At 38.5% G+C, this 16,949-nt stretch overlaps 1 protein-coding gene across 6 annotated transcripts in view; it reads left to right on the top strand.

Moving 5' to 3' along the window:
* Positions 1-16,949, top strand: part of CLCN3 (chloride voltage-gated channel 3) — a 75,893-nt gene that overhangs the window by 1,332 nt on the left and 57,612 nt on the right. For 3 of the 6 annotated variants that reach the window (XM_075028727.1, XM_075028690.1, XM_075028653.1), the window contains exon 2: positions 14,935-15,110. The exons of 1 other annotated variant lie outside the window; for it this stretch is intronic. In XM_075028727.1, the coding sequence (XP_074884828.1) occupies positions 14,951-15,110 (160 nt within the window). In that variant the 5' untranslated portion in view covers positions 14,935-14,950. Of the gene's footprint in view, positions 1-116; positions 400-6,681; positions 6,700-14,934; positions 15,111-16,949 lie in introns of those variants that run through there. 2 more of the 6 variants (XM_075028662.1, XM_075028670.1) reach the window with 2 other exon arrangements.

Below are 16,949 nucleotides of genomic sequence, written 5' to 3'. Positions count from 1 at the left end.
AAACAGCTGTTTGAATGAAAGAGGTGTTGGTGTGACAGATTTGAAAGCAGATAGTTATCAATACTGTTTCCCTAGTTAAGGAAATGTCAATATGCTGTAATGTAAAATTTAAAAAAAAAATAAATCATTCATGCATTAAAGGAAACATACCTTTGTGAAGTAAAATAAGGCCCTAGAGAACGCACCAACTGTCACTGTCATTTTTTCTAAGATAAAAGTTTTACACTGGCTAACTGCTTTAAATTTGATGTCTTGTCTCTTTGGTTGGCAAGCAGATGTAAACTTGCTGCTCAGTACTCTGAGTTGTCAAAATGGGGAGCAGTTCTACAGTGGGAAAACTGCAGCAGGCTTAAAACAAAATGACTTTGCATCTGTCTGCAACACCTGTGAAAATAAAAGGTATATAGTGCCCAGAAAAATGGAGCTTGTTTCTTGTTTGCTTCTGTTAATATTGGTATCCCAGTCCTAAAAATTCTTTGCCTGACAATAGTAGATGTCATACACGATGTGTATTGCAGGATTTCTAGAAATGTATTTTCCTTGTTCTATGATTCCCAAGGCTGTCCTTGCCCAAATCTTTATGGCATCCTCTCTGAGGGTGGTTTACAATACTGCTGTTTTCCCTGTGGTGCATACTTGCAAATTGAAGTAATCCTGGGGTAAATCTCTTCTCTCTCTCTCTCTCTCTCTCTCTCACTTGATATTGACTTGTAATAAGAACAAGCCTATCCAAATCCTCAACTGGGAAGGACGTTTGAAGCTGTTGGTCTTTGCTCTTTGTGACTGCATTGCTCTGAGCCACTTTATTTTATGTGTTTGCCTGCATTTTTCTCTTGCAACTATGTTGGTACTTCCTCTTGTGCTCTTTTCCACACTTAATGTTTGTCACAAACTGATTTTTCAGTAACCTGCAAGTGAGAACCCGTTGTGCACTGGTTATTCTATGAACAGCTGGGTCTAGCTGTGTAATATATGTTCTCCCGTTCACTGAATATGCGCTTTAGCTTCCCCCCTCCTCCAGTTTGCTTTGGGCCTTTGGGGGCTCTGTGTGTGTGTGTCTTACCTTGGTATTTGAACAGCAGAGTTGCATTCTTTAAATGTAAGCACTAAAGCTGGGGCAACTGTTCCAAGTTCACAACCGTTGCCAAAAGGCATTCTAAGAACATTTCAGAAATTTTTTTTCCGTCCCCTTATTTAAGTGACTTCGTATGCACATGGATAGGTGTTACTGTGCAGATCAAGTTTTCAGGGTAAAATCGTATAATGAGTTGGTAGTAGGGATATTTTAACTTGATCATAATAAAAAAGTGGGGTAGAAATTCTACTGTTGAAGAGATTTGTGCCAGAAATGGTAGTGCCAGTTCAAGTTGTTTGAAGAGTTAATTTCCTAATTCTCAGACTCTAGGTGGCATGTTCCTAAACTTCTTGCTTTGGCACCTCCTTGGCAGCAGCAGTAACCCGGTAATCTCTGAAGGTGGTCAGCAGTGGCAGTGGTCAAGCGCATGAAACTACTTATACACCCTCCCTCCTCATTTTCCCCAAACTAAGATTTCAACTTTATACCTGCATGCTCCGAGAGCAAGTTCCCAATTCTGTGCTCCCCGCATCAGTCTTTCCCTTATGTCATAACCTGAAAGTGCAGGTTTTCTGTTAGCTGGCTTCCTAAAGCTGTTCAGGTGTCAGGCCATCTTTTTATCTCTGCTCTTGAATGAGGTATGCAGCTCCAGGCTCTGCTACATAGCGTGATTGTTTATATGCCAGGCTTTGCAAACTGAAGATGCTTGGAATATTAGAAAGTTGACAATTATAAATTTTTATAGCTGTTTAACTTGCAACTTGTTTTCTACTTTTGGAAGCCTTTATAAAATCATCTGCGAGAATAACATTTAGACAAAACAATGCTCATATAAATTAATTCTGAGAGGATTGTAAACGGACTGTAAAAATAGCATTTGCTGGGATGTGTGTTGTCCTTTAAAAAGACAGAAACTGAAAAATCAACATAAAACGTTGAGATGGTGGTTACACTTAATGAGCTGATAATACCTGTTATTATCAGAGAAGAGAGTTGACAAAGTAGTTCTTGGGTTTCATGCATAATAGAAAGAATTCTAGACAAAGCTGTTAAAATAGTTGTAAATCTGTTTAAATCTGGAGTATCCTTATTTGTTTGTGTTGCCTAGTAAGTAGTCTTGGATATATACTCCTGCAAATGAATGGAAAGAAGAGAATTTATAACTTCATAGAGGGTACCAGTGTTTCTTTTAAATGACTTAGAGTGTTGAACTTTCCCCTTGAACTTTCTAGACATTCAGCTTTTTTGTTTGTTAAGCATTTTGCTTAGGCTTTCTAGTTACAGGAGTAGACTCTGTGCTTACTTTGGGAGGATAATAGGAATAGTAAATGAAAAAGTGAATTAAGTTCAGTCCTCAAGCACTGACCCTTTGATAAAAATAACCTTTGCTGTTACTTTTTTTTCTTATTTTTTGGTATATTTTGATACATTTCTCTAAAAAGCACACGAAAGAGGAAGTACTCAAATATGCATTTTGCATGTTCATACTGCAATATGGTATAATGAAGAAATGTTTCCTAACTGAAATGGTAAAAATGTAATTTCAATTCAGTAATATGTTTAACTTATAGATAGAGCTCCTGAGGTGACTTAATATTTTGACATCCTGCCAGTTAAAATTCAAGTACTCATTTTCCTGAAAGATAAGATTGTGTTTGAGTTCCTTCTAATCTCCAAATTAGTGTTCTCTGCCAGATTTGTTGGTTTTGATGTGTTATCTGCAGTTCTTGATCTACTGTAGCTCTTCCCCTGAGGTCTCTGTTATTAATTTGTCTCTTGTGTATGTGTTGGGGGGGGGGAGGGAAAATGCAGTTCTCCATATGCTTCCAAACACGCTCATTTTCTGATTCTGAAAAGTGAATCTACAAATTTGCAAAGGGGGTATCTCTAGGAAAGAAAACTAAAGATTTTTTTAATTATTTTTGCTGCTTGTCTTGCAGAAAACTTTTATTCTCATATGGAACACTACAAGAAAGAACAAGTAAAAACTCAAAATTATTATCAGTCTTGCAGATCAGTTTTCTTCTGTTTTGTGCTGAGACATGAATATTCTTTTAAATTACCCAACAAGGCTTATAAGAGTGCAGAACACTTGAGAACACCTAACAACCTGTGCACTGAGTATTCATGTTATTACCACAATTACAAAAATCTCAATGTTTATTCCTCTCTAACAAATTAAAAAAAAACAGCAAAACAAACAAACAAACAAAACCCACAAAACCCAAACACAAATCATTTTGGTTCTTTGGATAGGGGTGGATTATTTTTAATAAATTTGATTTATGAAGCCCGTGAAATGACCTCATCTCTGTGGTTATGTAACACATTTAAGACCTTCTTGTGTACTGTGTTAGCTAGAAGCCTTTTAGTAAAGTATTGCTGAATCTTTTTTCTGTAATTTTCAAAATTAAAAATCTCCCATGAAGTTGCTTTCTTTTTTTCCCTCATAAAATATCCACTTTGATTCTTGCTTTCAACTTGATACCACTATTTAACAGTAATAATTTCCCTCTAGACTCTCCTGCCAGAAAATTGTCTACCATCTGTAGATCCTGACAAAGTATGCATAGTTGGCTGGTTGGCAAGTACAACTTCTAAAATTAAGTTTTACAGCTGGAGAGAAGAATATTAAAGTGAGGGGAACTTGCTGTGCATTCAGAACTGCTAACACATTTGATTTAGTGAATACTTCACTTTTGTTGGTGTTTGTGCATGTAGGGCTTCACTGCCTTTTGGTTTGTTTGTTTGGGTTTTTTTTTGTTTTACCTCCCTTGATTAGCGTATATGTTTTTATTAAAAAGCAGAAACAAGCCATTAACACTCTTATTTATTAACATCAGAGATTCATAGATATTTATTGACAGATTTATTTATTTGTTTCATCCTTTGAAGAAGACCAGAATGGCAATCAGTAATGGTTGGATATGCTGTATTTACAAAAACGAGGTGGCTTCTGTCTAGTTAGAGCCAAGAAGGTCAGCCGTGAGCCAGATCCTGGCATTGATTGCAGATTGCTTCAGTCTTTCCTCACCTTGTAACCCTAACACTGCTGCTTGAGGGGATCTAGAGCAAGAAAAAGAGCAAGCCTATTATCAGGGCTCGTAGCTTTGAAGTTTGAACAGCTCTACACAGTGCGTCTGTCAGTTTATCTGTCTGTTAGACATACCAGGAAGAGTCCCTGGCTTTTCTGATCTCTTGATGACCGAAGACTTGTCATTTCTAAGCAGAGTACAGCGAATGGGTTCCTCATTAGCTGCTATTTTCTTCACTTTGAAGTTTGAAAATCGGGAGTAGGGAGAGTAAGTGAAGAGGAACCACCAGGGGTCCCCACAAGATTTCATAAGCAGTGGTCGTGTGCTTGTGCTGTACTTTGGAGAACTCGGTAGGACTTTTTTTTCTTGATTTCATGGGCTTTTGTGTGTTTATGAAGAATTGGACTTCAGAACAAAGACCTTAAAAATCTATGGAAGCTGTTGTTATCAAGAAGATGTGTAGAGTTGAAATGGGGATAATGGTGCTTTTCCAGATTCCAGTTTGACAACCCTGAATTATAATTTTGCCTGTCAAGAATGAATACTTTTCATGTGCTTCTCTTTCTGCTGGAGTCAGTGCTGTCATATGCCCTTGGTCCTGGCTCACAGACCCTCTTTTCTGTGATGGTCTCCTTACTTCCTTTATATTAAAGTTTTTTTTGTTGTTGTTCCTTGAGTACTTTCAGATCATTTGGATACAAATACATGAAAACTTGAATGAAATTATCTGAAAGGCATGTAACTCAGATGTGACCCTGAACTTACGGATCTGTGCACATAGTGAAGGACTGTTCAGTGCATTTCTCCAGAAAGATAAAGAACTGTAGTATAAATAACAAGACTTCTGGTCATTCTGGTGGTATGTAAAAGCTATACTCCATTGTTTGTGTATCCCTCAGATGACTGCAACACAAGTCCATGTTCAAAAGGAGCAAAATCCTTTGAAAACTGTAAAGATAAGGTTGCACGCTGTTGCTGTGTCTTTTCATCAAACAGAAAGTGAGCATGTTGTGGTTTAACCCCAGCCAGCAACTAAGCACCACGCAGCTGCTCACTCACTTCCCCGCCACCCAGTGGGATGGGGGAGAAAATCAGGAAAAAAAAGAGTAAAACTCGTGGGTTGAGATAAAGATAGTTTAATGGGACAGAAAGGAAGAAAATAATAATGATAATAATAAAATAATTGGAATATGCAAAACAAGTGATGCACAATGCAATTGCTTACTAATCACTGACTCATGCCCAGTTCGTTCCTGAGTAGCAATCCACTCCTCCCCAGCCAACTCCCCTCAGTTTATATATTGGGCGTGACATCACATGGTATGGAATACCCCTTTGGCCAGTTTGGGTCAGCTGCCCTGGCTGTGTCCCCTCCCAACTTCTTGTGCCCCTCCAGCCTTCTTGCTGGCTGGGCATGAATGAGAAGCTGAAAAGTCCTTGACTTAGTGTAAACACTACTTAGCACCAACTGAAAACATCAGTGTGTCATCAACGTTCTTCTCATACTAAATCTAAAACATAACACTATACCAGCTACTCTATCCCAGCTAAAACAAGGACAGAGTGTCATGGCCAAGGACTCAACATACAAAAGTTACGTTGTCTACACTGGAAACTACAGTAGTATTTCCTGCCCTTCAAAAGAGGAGTATGGGTTTTACCTTTCAGTTGTCCTAACTAGTTTCAGTGTTAGTCTCATCTGAATACGAACACAAAAGGAACACCAGGGTTTTTTTGCTAAGGGGACTCTCCATCTTTTCTTTCCTGGATGGGGTATTTGCAGCTATAGGTACTGACCCATTAGTTTAGAAACCATATCTTGCAGGTATTTTAGGCTTCCACTGAAGTAGCAGCCATGGACACAGTTGTTTACCATGACTTGGCTAAGGATCAGTACTTGCCTGTGAAGCTTAGGCTTTTGAGTTATATTTGCTTTTATATCTAGTTCAGGTTCATGCTAAGGGATTATGTTCTTAATAATTAGAAAAAAACAAACACCCAACCCCCAAAAAAACCCTAACTAAAAAACCTCAAACCTGTTAAAGACCTTACCACTCATGTAGCTGCTTATTACTGGGCCTGTGTGGGAGACTACTCTTCAAGTCTGATAGCAGAGTTGTTTCTAATGTATCAATAAATGAGGTTAGGTGAGTAAATTTAAATCTTCGTTTTTAGCTAATTCAGCCAGTTTGGGTTGAAAGAAATTAAAGAGTATTCACATTAGTAACTTGATGAATGGGAAAGAAGCAATCCCTTCAATCATGTAGGCTAATATCTTTGTGCCAGGTGGTACAAGTCTTCAGCTGTCACAACTATGGCTAGCCGTAGCCTTAGTTGTTAAGACATTTTAGAGAGTGGACATGAAGTAGTGTTTAACTTTCTACAAACTGAAATCAATGCCTTTAATGTTTGAAATCATGTGACTAGAAGCATGAGTTCAGTATTCATCCTGTGATTAGGGTGACAGTCTTCCGTTGGTTTTTTGTGTTTTTTTTTTAAAGCTGAGAAGATTAAAAAGTGCTATCAAAAATCAGTACTTATTATTGATTTTGCTTTTGTGAACATCAGATATAGTGGTATTCTGTACTGGTATGTATCATAAAAGTGAAAAAACTTTTCAGGCTGTTGTTATGTTATATTAAGCTTTTATAACTAAGAGTGGTAAGATTCAGTAGAATCTAGAGATTTGAGTAGATTTGAGTCTTGTTATAGTTTTAAAGCTAAGATTGTCTTCATGCTTTACAAGTATTATCTTTTCATGTAGTTTAGTCTATGTGTTTCTGCGCTTGTCCTTGTTTTCTTTCTTGTTTAAAGAATACTTGAGTATGTGTCTCTTTCTTCCTTGGATATTAATTTTATTTTGGAAGTAGCTGTGAATGGAACTAGACTAAATTTTATGTATGTATATTTTTGTAAATTGACTTTTAATCTTATATTCCAAGAGTATCTACTATATAAACTCAAATAGTGTTGTTTTTAGTTTCGTTTGGGGGTTTTTGTTGGTTTTTTTAAAACTCAAGTAGCTTCAGCTAACTGGCAGTGCTCCCTCATTTTTCTAAATATGACCTAAAAATTGACCAAGAACCTTTCTCACTAAATGACTACAATAGGAGCAGTACTATTCTGGACATCAATTAAGTTAAGTTTCAGATGGGGTTTTTTGAATGCTACAGAGAATGATCTTCTGTGTATTTATTTTTATAAGGTTACCATATGCATTCCCTAATTTTTAACAGTTTGGCTTCTTGAGTATCCTTAAGAATTTCTGTGATCTAGGATGACTTGAGAAATTTCACAAAAACTGCTATTTCACTTATTTTCCCTTCTGTATTGTATTTGAAGTGTAAGGGCTTTTGAGCCTTTTTATGAAGAAATAAGTCTGCTAGTGATCTAAACAATACATTGAGAAGTTCCTCGCAATTCATTCACCCCTTTTCCAAACCTGAAGTTTGGAAGATGAGTGATGTTCTCATCTTGTTTAATAATCTTCATGTCACAGACAAAATAAATAAATGGAGCCTAGATAAGCTGGGGCTGCGATGAAAATGGGAATGTAATTTTGACACTGGTGAGGCTAAGGATGGAAGAATGGGCACAACATGGCTTTTGTTTTAAAACTGCTGTAAAAGGCTTATCATTTGTGAGCTCAAAATTTCTTTCTGAAGGGCAGGCTCATTTAAAAAAATAACCTGGCAGTGTACTGTTTTAAATTAGCATACTATGGGAGGTTTGAAATTAAGTGTTCACAGCTGGTCTTGGCTACTTCCATTTTTTGGGCAGTTGTTTTGACATATATATTTGGGCTATATGTTGAAATTTTAATTTAACTGTGGGTGTGGGGAATGTTTTTACCTGTTCTTGAAGTGTATGCTAGTTGCTTAATAAGATGATATGTATAGAACTCCTGACTATAATAAATAAACATTTTTGAAGGTTACCAGTTAAAATCTTTAAAATCCAATCATTTTTTTCAAAAATTTTCAGCAAATGACTACTCACTCATTGCTATCACTACATTTCCTCTACACATTCTTATGTGTAAAGATTTTATTCTTAATTTTAATTTTATTTGCTTTTGGTTTATGTCTGCATAGCATTTCTCACTAGGTACTGTCCTTGTGTAGGTTTTGCAGGAAGGTATGTTTGAGTTAGGGGACAGATGACAGCCTTTTAGTTCTTAGTACTGAACAGAAAAATTGAACATTACACTGATTTGGGGGGTTTATTAAGATTCTTCTGTTAACAACATCAATTTTCAACATTGTGCGCTCTCTCTTTTTTTTTTCTTTTTTTTTTTTTTTTCCTTTCAACTATTTAACGCAGGTTTGTGATCTGGAATCTGGAAGAGTACTTTTAAGTTTTCGCTCCCCTCCCCTCCTGGGGAAATAACAAACTTTCGATACCTTTGTTTCCTTGCCACCCCTTTGAGATGTGTAAGAATGTTTCTACTTGCTTTTATGGGACAAAAGAGCACATACCGGAGATTTACAGATTGCTCAGATTGCCTGACAACAAATGTCCTGTAAATCAGACTTCTTACTGTCCTGTTCTGTCTTCTCCAGAGACACTTCACCTCGTTGGAAGTGATTTCCTCAGCTGACTCACTTCTCTGCTTGACCTTTTATTTGTAGAGCTTGAAAGATAAGCAGGATGTCACATCTGAGAACAGAAAAGTGCCTGAGGTACTAGACTGTGCAGAAAACTGCAATAGCCTTATATGCTTTTTCCACTACAAATGTAGCTGTTTCTGTGCTGTTCTCCTTTACCAATGTAGTTCCTGCCTGCACTGTATTTAAATAGCTCTTTCACAGTTCAATATACCTGTATGCTTATTACTTTCTTCCCTCTCCCTAGTCATAACAAGACATCCTGCTTCAGCTGTGTCGTCTTTGGTTTTGTTTGGGTTTTTTGGTTTTGTGTTGTTGTTGTTTAATTTTTTTAGTGTCAGAGGCTTCTCTGTTAACCTGCTTTGTAGAAGAGTTGTGATGGGTCAGGACATTCTGGAAATACCTTAGTAATGGAAGCATGATGGTTTAGTTGCAACTTTTTTGTGAGTTGAGTCAAATTCCTTTCCTGTTCCAAGAACTCCCTGAATGTTGCTTAGATTTTCTTTTCTTTATTCTTACAGTGCATTACTTCACTATTTTTGTTTTTTTCAAAGATGATCTGAAATGGTTTTGAGTCTGCTTTCTGCGGTATCTGGACTGGACTCTGGATCAAAACTATGCTACTTAACAGAAATAAGTTACATGTAATATCTTTAATGTTCTCATTAATCCTTTGTAATGTCTCTTGTATTTTTACAGTAGCCTAGGTTGAAAAAAAGGTTTATTACTTAAATGTTTTTACTGTAAATAGTGGTTGTTGGGAATCTGGTATAGGATTTTTTGTTTGCTTTTTCAGAATATGGGGTTTGGCTAGCATTCAAGCAGTGCCTTTTCTCCCCGTTAGCAATTTCTCAAGTAACTTTCATCTTCTCCCACTTGCCTTTTAGTGCCTGTTTGGATAGGGCAGGGAATCTGTGGAATGAATCTGACATTATAAAATGGCAAGTTGGCTGGTTAGTTCTGTCTTCACAACTCCATAAGCATTTGTGCAGGCTCTCTTGTATGAATGCACTCTTCCAGTATCCGCAAAGGTTAATCTGCACCAGACTGGGTTAGGCACAATACTGGTTCTCTTCTGGCTGTTGTAGCCATAGAAAAAACATTTTCCTGGCTCTTCCTTTTCTTTATTAATACTGGGAACAGCAATCTCTTTCTGAGGAGGAGCCTACTCTCTGTGTCTATGTCACTCAGTTTCCTTCACTCAAGTGAGGCAGATCTCTTACCTGCTAACAGTGTTTTAAAGTCACACGAGCATACACTTTTAAGTTGTCTGAATCATTTTACACAGCTCAAGATAGTGTGTCCCTAACTTTGTATCCTAGTTTGTTAAACAAACCGTCTTGTTAAAGGCATACAAAGAAATCTGTTGTATGTTGACCTAAGCTGTCCTCCCCCCCATTAATTGCAGGTAGTGGTGGACAAACTAGTGACTGACATGCTCTCAAGAAATAAAATTTTAGTCCTATGTGAAGCTTTTTGAACAGTTACCTTTCTCATTATCTTAGTTTCCTGCATTCCTGCCATTACTGCATGCAGCTGTAAAGCAGTATCTGTAACAGTATCAGATACGAAGCAGCTGGGGTACTTGAGTCTCTGGGAATGTGGAGAATTGATGTACACTTAAGAATCTTGGTTTGGGTCCTCAAAATGAATGGTTTTGGTGTTACGGGTTTTGCTTGATTGTTGGAGAGGTCTGTCAGAAGCAATACTTCTGCAGCAGGAGACACATAGTGTTTCAAAACAAGAAGAGAAGGCCTGTAGTTTCATGCCTATCGTGTAACTGTAGGCACGTATGTGCCAGAGGAGTTGGCATGTGCAATCACGTTTGTGCAGAGATGATGCAGGGATTCTACCCAGTATGCTTGGTCTGGCTCTGGAGAGTCTGTGGTTTTGTTTGTCAGTTACTAATTGATGAAACTTTCCTTTCTATTGAAGCCCAGGCTGAAAGCGTTTTTGCAGTTATTGGAAGATGTAATATCTGTAATCCACTGCCCTGACATTTATCTGAAGTGATTTAAAAGACATCCAAAGGGAGAGTTATTTCTCTTCACAGAAGTGGTAGTACTTTTGGGGTCTAGACTTGCTACCTCTTTGTTGTCTTGATACATTTGCAAACAACTTTTTGTGATTGCTAACTCAACAGTGGTCTTTCTCTTGCTTGTTAATTGTTTTCTCCTTTGTAATAAAGATTACTACATAAATGAAAAAAATTAACTATTAAAAATGTCACATATACAAAAGGAAGAGGACACAATAAACTAAAACTTGCAGTGTGCTTGAGGGAGGGGTTTGTGTCTTGTGCTTTTCGTATTCTAGTGCTACTTTTATGGACAAAGCAGGAGAGTTTTCTGTCTCATTGCAAACCTCATCAGAATGTAGGAAAAATCAGATGAATGTAAAAGGAACAGATTTCACTCAGGCAGGAGGCCAATTGGCAGATGAGAGTCTAGAATATAACTTTTGGTGCATGGAGCAGGTGGAAGAAGGTGACGAATGATGCAGTGAGTGGAAACACTTCTAGGAAGTCCCAGAGTCTCATTTCAGCTGAGCTGTGTGGTTTCCATTTATGATAGTATCCAACTGGTACAGGCAGAGTGATGTTAACAAGACTTTCTGTGAGCATGGTAATGAAATAGTCAGACTATTTGTGATCTGACTTTTTCTTGGGCATGTTGTTTGTAGGTACTGTTTTATTGCGAATGCCAAAAATTACCATGTGTGAAAAGTTAGTATCTGTTGAACAGTTTCAAGTATAGCTTCTGAATAAATTATAAATTGTGATCTGATCTATTTGGGGAAAAAAATGGAGATGCTTCCATTGTTTCCAAGTGTAAGCAACTGTATTTTCAAATAGGATATGCTTCATTGTATGACTGAATTTTTTTTGGCTGTTCATTCAGAAGCTTTTCTCAGTGCCTGTAAAATGGTAGAATATTAAGACTTTTCACATAAAGATGAATGGAAGAAATTTATTTGAAGAAAGAGTATGTTTTAAATTGTAAATATTCTAAATAATTTTTTTAAAGGAAATAAGAATGGGTAAAGCCAAAGGGGTCTGTTTTGCCCAATAACAGATATCTAGGGAAGAGTATAAGAACAGAATAAGCATATGCACATCTGCAGAATGCTCTCCTAGCCTCCAGCATTTCCACCAGAGGTGTCATCTTTAATAGCTTTTGATGTTTTTTTTTTCTTCTGTGAATTTGTCAGGCTGCTTTATGAACCATTGCATATTTCTGAAAAGTGGCAAAGAATTACACCCCTTCCCTACATGCTGTGTGAAGAATCAGCCCTTTTTTCTCTGTTTGTCACCTCATCACTTTCATTATAACACATAGGGACTACCTAAAAGCAACTGAGGCTTTTCGCTTTCTTCATGCCACTTGTGATTCTGCTGACATCTATTGTGTTGTCATGTACATTACATCTTTTTCAGACCGAAAAGTCCTGATCCATTTTGTTGCCCTTTAGAGGAAAGCTAATTTGTACTCCATCATAATTGTGCTCTTTTGTAAACCGTTTCAGCTCTTCTGTAATCTTTTTGGACTTTTGGCATTATGTAAAGTATTTCAGGTGTGGACAAGCTGTGGATTTATAGAGTTTTAATGGTAATTCTTGTATCATGTTAATTTGGGGACTGCTAGTGCATGCTGAGCTCTTTCTTGTAACTTTATTACTACATTTGTGAATGGTAGTAGTCAGGTCAGAGCCCATTGCTTTATAAGATAAGTTGGGATTGGTTGTGCTGCCCCCTCGCCAAGTGACGTGATTCGTATTTATCTGTGCAGAATTTTATCTTGTGTTATCACCCAGCTGCATGGTGCTGAGAATTCCATCTGCAGCTACACGGCAAACCTTGTTGCTTCATTTTTCAATCCTTTTTCTAGGTAACTTACTTAGAAGGCTGAGCCATTTGCCAATATGGGAAAGCTGTTTGTCTGACCTCCGCTAGTAACTCTTGATATTGGCCAACCAGTTTGGCTATATTTCACTGCCGTGGGTTGACCCTGGGTGGACCCAGGTGCCCACCAAAGCCAGTCTATCATCCCCTTCCCAGCTGGACGGGGAAGAGAAAATATAACAAAAGGCTCGTGGGTTGAGATAAGAACAGGGAGAGATCACTCCCTAATTACCATTAGGGGCAAAACAGACTTGACTTGGGGAAAATTATCATAATTTATTGCCAATCAAACTGGAGTAGGGTAATAAGAAATAAAACCAAATCTTAAAACACCTTTCCCCCACTCCTCCCTTCTTCCCGGGCACAGCTTCACTCCTGGATTCTCTACCTCCTCCCCTCCCAGTGGTGCAGGGGGACAGGGATGGGGGTTGGGGTCAGTTCATCACACGTTGTCTCTGCCGCTCCTTCCTCCTCAGGGGCAGGACTCCTCACACTCTTTCCCTGCTCCAGCGTGGGGTCCCTCCCACGGGAGACAGTCCTCCATGAACTGCTCCAACATGAGTCCTTCCCATGGGCTGCAGTTCTTCACAAACTGCTCTAGCGTGACTTCCTTCCATGGGCTGCAGTCCTTCAGGCACAGACTGCTCCAGCATGGGTCCCCCGTGGGGTCACAAGTCCTGCCAGAAAACCTGCTCCGTGGGCTCCTCTCTCCACAGATCCACAGGTCCTGCCAGGAACCTGCTCCAACGCGGGCTTTCCATGGGGACATAGCCTCCTTCGGGAACCTACCTGCTCCAGCATGGGGTCCTCCATGGGCTGCAGGTGGAGATCTGCTCCACCATGGACCTCCCTGGACTGCAGGGGGACAGCCTGCCTCACCAGGGTCTTCCCCACCGGCTGCAGGGGAATCTCTGCTCCAGTGCCTGGAGCATCTCCTCCCCCTCCTTCTTCACTGACCTTGGTGTCTGCAGGGCTGTTTCTCTCACATGTTCTCATTCCTCACTCCGGCTGCAATTACTGTTGCACAGTTTTTTCCTCCTCCTTCTTAAATATGTGATCCCAGAGGCACTACCGCCATTGCTGACGGGCTTGGCTTTGGCCAGCAGCAGGTCCATCTTGGAGCTGGCTGGCATTGGCTGTATTGGATACGGGGGAAGGTTCTAGCAGCTTCTCACAGAAGCCACCCCTGTAGCAGCCCCTGCTACCAAAAACTTGCTAGGCAAATCCAATATGTTCACAAGGCCCAACAGCTGGGTAGAGGAGAGGGATCTGAACTGGAAGTCCTGTTACCTGTTTTTATTGCTGCCAGCTGTCTGGATGTTTACAGTGCATATAGCTTTGCAGCAGTTACAGTGAATGGTTACAAAGTTTGCAGATAAGTAGAGGAAAAAGGGTGTAAGGAAAAGATTCAGACATGGGTTGGGGGGGGTCATCTGCTTTGCTTGGAGGGAATGAATGGTTTCTTATTACTGAAAAAATGTATGTTGGGTTGTATGTTAATAAGGAGTGATGATGTTTGAGAAATGACAAACATGAGACTTCCTTTGGATGAAGGAGAGCATGGAATCAAGGTGTGATCACGCCTTGTCCTCCGTCCCACCTCAATCACAAAGTTATTTCTGTGAGATTTACCTCTACAAGGGAAAGGAGGACTTGGTCTGAGTCTGAAAACCTAATGTGTTAGTGTTATACTGAATGTGCAAAAGAATGCGTTGCTGACACCTCATTGTGTTTAAAAATAAAACAACCACCAAACAAAAGGCATATAGGTAAGGGGTTTGGAAGTTTTATGTGGACATGAAGATTTTGAGCTGTTTTCCACTTTTGTATTTGCACTCTTCTGTGCAAAAGACTGTGAAGAGTTTTGTTCAGGGGACTACAGCATTAGCCTGCCATCTGTTTCACTCCAGGCAAACACAGTACAAAGATGCCACTGCTAAAGAAGCTCCTTTTTTAACCTTAACATTGGCTGGATTTTGTACCAGCTCCATGGTGCAATGCACATTCCTGGGGCATGCACATTCCAACCACCAGTACTGAAAGTGAAATACTTTCATGATAATAACATCAAACTAAGGAGAGCCGAAGAAAGGGGGTGAGGAAGCATCATCCAGTTAAAAATCACTAAAAATTTGTGAAAAATGTTCTATATATTTAATGATCTGTATTACTCCTATGTTTTTTGTAACTTGTAGTATTGTGACCTTAATATTTTTTCCCCAAACCATGAAATACACCAGTTTTGTTTTATTTGATATAAGCTTCTCAATCTTTTGTGCATATTCAAATAGAAAATAACTCATTTTCTTTATATAGGTTATAAAACAGCTAAATGGAGTCTGAGCAGCTGTTTCATAGAGGCTACTATCGAAACAGCTACAACAGTATAACTAGTGCAAGCAGCGATGAGGAGCTTTTAGATGGAGCAGGTGTAATTATGGACTTTCAGACCTCTGAAGATGACAATCTCTTGGATGGTGATGCATCAATTGGTAAGTTAATGTTAATTTCAGCTTAAAAATTTCTTTGGGTTTTAATTTTGTGGTTTGTTTTGTTTTGTTGGGGGGGTTGTTGTTTTTTTAATAAACAAAATTGACCCTTTTTCATGACTAATTAATGTTTCTCTTTAGCTAATCTGTCCTTCAGAGGCATGCTTTAAACCTAAAAGTGGCTGAACATTTTTCTGTGTGCATGTCTTAAGTTGCATCGTATGGGATGGCTTCTGATACAAGGCAGATATTAACTTACTTCTGGCAAATGACAAACTTCTTGTCAAGTAGGGGAAGGATGGCTGCTCTGCAGCTACCTGGTCTTTCTTCATTGCAGCAGGATTTTGGAAGTCCCACTGTCTTCAGTATTTCTTTGGGGCAGAAAGTAACAGTCTCTTTTAATTGTTACTTGTGGAGATAAATCTGTTTTCTGCTTGATTCAGCTTCAGATCTGTAAAACAGGCAAAAACCTTAGAACTAGCGAAGGTTATTAGAAGCAACAGAAAACACCATATGAGTTGAACTTTCGACTAAGTGAAAAGTTACAAAAAAAACTTTCTACTGTGAGCACTGATAAAAGCACTGAAGTAATACAAAGAAAGAACTGGGAGGCTCTTCCTTTTTTTTTTTTTTCCCCAATTAACAAAACAGTTAATGGAGTGGAAGTGTTAACATTCTCTTAGCAATGGTCAAAGAGGAGAACAGGAGAGAAAGAAATAAATTTCTGTTTAAGATGGTAAACCTAGTTAAATATATATTCCTATCACTTCCACTTGTTTTGTTTAAAATCAAACTCAGCCTCTTGAGTTTTCTTTTTTATCAGCCTTTCCTTCCCCATTAACATTCAGTTGTCTTCTTTCCCTGCAGAGTCTCTTCCTTCATGCATTTTCCCTTTGCCACATTTGGCAGTTGGATGTTGGCATTGTACTAGATAGTTGTGTCCTATCATTATAGGCATCCTTCTCATCTGTATTCCTTCTATCTGATTAGATACATGTGGAATGTGCAGTTGTTTAACTTGTATACCAATGCAGGTATCAAGAGCCAGGGCATCTTCAATCTACACAAAAATTCCTTCTGCCAAACTACTTATAGAATACCAGCATGATGAAGTCAAGCACTTAATAGTTAGGAAATTATTAACTGAACAACTAGCTTCCATGTGTAATGTTTTGTTCTGAATATTTGGCACTTAATTAAAAGTGAGTGCCTTGCTTGTCTAATGTATTTGCAGCCTGTACTGAAAGTCTGAAGCTACTCTGGTTATTGTTTATATAAATCCTCTTCATCACTTCAAGCTTGAAGGATAATAAGTTTGCAGTAAAATAAATAGTTTCAGAGCCACTGTTCTGTCCCTTACTTGTTGTGAAATTACATCTATAAATTGAGTCCAAACACATGAGGTGGTTGTTTTGTTTGCACTGTCAAAAGCAATGCTAATTGCTGCACATGCCAGCAGCCCCTATCTCATTGTAATGCTGAAGTATTAGAATGTGCATTAGAACATAAATATTAATGTATTTTCTTTCCTGGAGTTGAATTTTTTTGCTAATGACATACCTGCTTGCCCCAGTTTTGGTCACTCAGTAAGAGGCAGCAATAGTAATAAGCCCTATTATTTTATTTAAGTGAATGGTGATCTATGTGTCTCTATGCATGGAAAATATTTTCTTGTATGGTAAATCATAGTAAATATCTTAGCAGTAGATCAGAATCTGGTATAAATTTTCTTTTCAAGGTGGTAAGAATATACTTCTAAAAAAGTTTTAAATAAACTTACATGCAGGAGGTGAACATCTGTGTTTCTCATAGCTTAGGTCTTGAAATGTGTAAGGTATTTTT

This window comes from Buteo buteo, chromosome 1 (genome assembly GCF_964188355.1).
Source record: "Buteo buteo chromosome 1, bButBut1.hap1.1, whole genome shotgun sequence".
Classification (NCBI taxonomy): Eukaryota; Metazoa; Chordata; class Aves; order Accipitriformes; family Accipitridae; genus Buteo; species Buteo buteo.
This window is presented reverse-complemented; position numbering and strand designations above follow the sequence as displayed.